The following is a 2,990-nucleotide window of genomic DNA, read 5'->3' as shown; positions in this document are numbered from 1 at the left end:
ACTCTCTCCCCACCCCCCCCCTCCTCTAGCTTATCTCTCCACGCTTCAGGCTCTCTGCCTTTATTCCTGATGAAGGGCTTTTGCCCGAAACGTCGATTTTGCCTGTCCTCGGATGCTGCCTGAATTGCTGTGCTCTTCCAGCACCACTGATCCAGAATCTGGCTTCCAGCATCTGCAGTCATTGTTTTTACCTCTATTCCTACCCTAGTCATTCTTTTATTCCTGACATACCTATAGAAAGCCTTAGGGTTTTCCCGAATCCTACCAACTAAGGATCTTTCATGTCCCCTTCTTGCTGCTCTTAGTTCTCTCTTCAGGTCCTTCCTGGCTACCTTATAACTCTCAATCGCCCCAAATGAACCTTCACGCCTCATCTTTACATAGGCAGCCCTCTTCCATTTAACAAGGGATTCCAATTCCTTATTAAACCACGGCTCCCTCACACGACCCTTTCCTCCCTGCCTGACAGGTGGTCAGACTTCCTTCTCAACTTGCAGAATTATTACTTGTAGGCCGTTTAAATCAGAAATTGGGCTACAGTATTGCAGTCCTAATTTGAGTATGATTGAGGGATTACGCCAAAGAGAAAGCTTTTAAAAAATTACTTCACTGATGTTTGGTTTAATTTATAATGCATTTGTCATGGATTCCTCCTGTGATGCAGCTTTTTCTGACGAGTTCCAAATTATAGGCTTCCTTACCTCTCCATGCGGTCTAAACCTAGTTTCATCTGGGCACTACTTTCTGATTTAACTCTGTCTTTTCATTATTTATAGAGGGCAGCAGGAGGCCATTCACCCCATTGTGTCCCTGCAGGCTTTTAATTATTCAATTATTTCCACTCCTTGCCTCTAACTTTTCCTGTGGTCCTATAATTTTTGCCTGTCAAATATTAGTTCAGTTCCTTTTTGAAACTTTTTATTGAATTAGCTTTTGCTGTCCTTTCAAGTGGAGCATTCCAGAACACCACAACTCATTGCAGGAATAAAAGAATCTTCCTGCATCCATTTTAGTTCTTTTGCCAATTACCGAAATCTATGTTCTCTGGTTGCTGACCTTCCTGTCATTGGGAAGTTTTTCCCTGTCTATTTACCCTCATAATTTTGAACATCAGATCTCCCCTTTGCTCGTCCACGAAGAATACCCTGGTTTATTTTAATATTTTCTATATTCCTTTGATAATATCCAGTTTCCTGAGCACTTGCTTCTTATTGTGGGAGAGTCTAGGACAAATTCACAGAGTAAGGGTTTGCTTATTTAAGATAGAGAGTAATAACCTTGTAGAATTCTTTACTGCAAAGTGCTGTAAAGCTTGGGTTGTTAGCTGTGTGCAGGTTTGAGATAGATCTCTAATCAATACGCGAATCGAGGGTTGTGAGGATAGGCAGGAAAGTGGAGTTGAGGATTACCAGGTCAACAATGGCCTAATTGAATGATGGAGTAGATTCGATGGGCTGTGTGGTGTACTGTGTGCCTGTATCTGTTATATTAATTAAAAATGAAAATCTGTTTAGTAGTTTCTCTGACCATTTTTGTGTGGTTTTCACATGCAGGTTGCAAGGATATTGCCGATGAATTTCGATCCCAGGAGATTGATGGCCAGGCTCTGCTCTTGCTGAAGGAGGACCACCTAATGAGTGCCATGAACATCAAACTCGGCCCAGCACTCAAAATCTGTGCTCGGATTAACATGCTTAAGGAATCGTAAACTTCTCATCGTAAACAGCTGCTAAATTCGCCCATTTTGTTGATCACTGATTTAAAAAGAGAATGTATTAAAATCTGAGCAAGTGCTAAGGTACAGCAGTTTATATACTGACAAGGAGCTTGTGGTGGACCAGAGAGCAAGGAGTCAGAAAATGAAACCTGAAGAATTTTGTCTTTAGACCAACACTCCAAACTGAACTTACTAGCTTTCTTAATGGGAACTTACCTTTGACAGACCTTTGCTAAAAGCTGAAACATGCTGATCCAATTCATGCCATTTTGTTGCCAAGGTTTGAATTAGTCATAGCGTTGTTGTAATAAATGTAATCTGACTTGCAGCCACTGTTCCCCCTCACATTCATCTCTCTGCTCTGATCATAATATATTCTTATTCATTTCTATGGTTTACAATCAATCTATCAATCTCTTCTTAGCATTCTGTGTTGTCAGCACTGTGAATGTCCCCCTCAATACGGCCGTTCCAAAATAGGGTGGCTCACTTTCGCCTTCTCAAAGGTAGCTGAGGAATGAGCAATAAATCTGGCTTTGCCAGAAACCCCCATATCCTGAGAATGAAAGAAAACAGTCCTAATACAAAAAAGGAGTAAACTAAAATGGATTCCACGACCTTTGGATTGGTAGTTTTGTTGTCTGCGGTTTAAAATTAGAATCACATTGAAGCAAAATACTGCAGATGCTGGAAATTTTAAATAAACGCAGAAATGCTGAAAGAACTCCCAGGTCTGGCAACATCTGTGGAAGGTGAAACAGAGTGCGTGGAACAGGGTTAACGTTTCTACGGAATAGCTCAGATCTTCATACTCACACGTTGGATTGAAACATTAATTCTGTTGCTCTTTCCACAGATGTTGCTGGACCTACTGAGTTTCTCCAGTATTTTCTCTTTTCATTTAAAATGGAGTCAGTCAGCTTCTGGTGGAAAAGATTGCTGTAACTCATCCACCCTCTCTCCATTTTGTAATTCTGCCATTGTAGACATCTTCCGCAGAACCAGGTTTCCTTTGGGCTGTGGAGCTGAGGGCGAGGAAGTTATGGTTGAGGCTAGTGATATGTGACTATCACCATTTTTCAAAGCTCTTCCATGGGCCAACATTACACACCTGACTTTGGGCTGCAAAAATCTTCCATAGAGAATGAAAAGTTCAGATTTGGATGAGAAAATTACAGCTGGAAAACCACAACAGTTCTGTACCCATCACAATGTCAGAAAGAGTCCTTTAAGTGAGCTTCGTCAGAACATGTAAGCTTAAGGGCAAAGTTTA

At 41.2% G+C, this 2,990-nt stretch overlaps 1 protein-coding gene across 2 annotated transcripts in view; it reads left to right on the top strand.

Annotated features, from left to right (window-relative positions):
- The window catches only part of phc3 (polyhomeotic homolog 3 (Drosophila)), a 113,787-nt gene extending 112,075 nt beyond the window's left edge, over nt 1-1,712 (top strand). For both annotated transcript variants that reach the window (XM_043702647.1, XM_043702646.1), the window contains one exon: nt 1,554-1,712. In XM_043702647.1, coding sequence (XP_043558582.1) covers nt 1,554-1,708 — 155 coding nt within the window. In that variant the 3' untranslated portion in view covers nt 1,709-1,712. The remainder of the gene's footprint in view (nt 1-1,553) is intronic.
- Nucleotides 1,713-2,990: the final 1,278 nt, after the last annotated feature.

This window comes from Chiloscyllium plagiosum, chromosome 13 (assembly GCF_004010195.1).
Source record: "Chiloscyllium plagiosum isolate BGI_BamShark_2017 chromosome 13, ASM401019v2, whole genome shotgun sequence".
NCBI lineage: Eukaryota > Metazoa > Chordata > Chondrichthyes > Orectolobiformes > Hemiscylliidae > Chiloscyllium > Chiloscyllium plagiosum.
This window is presented reverse-complemented; position numbering and strand designations above follow the sequence as displayed.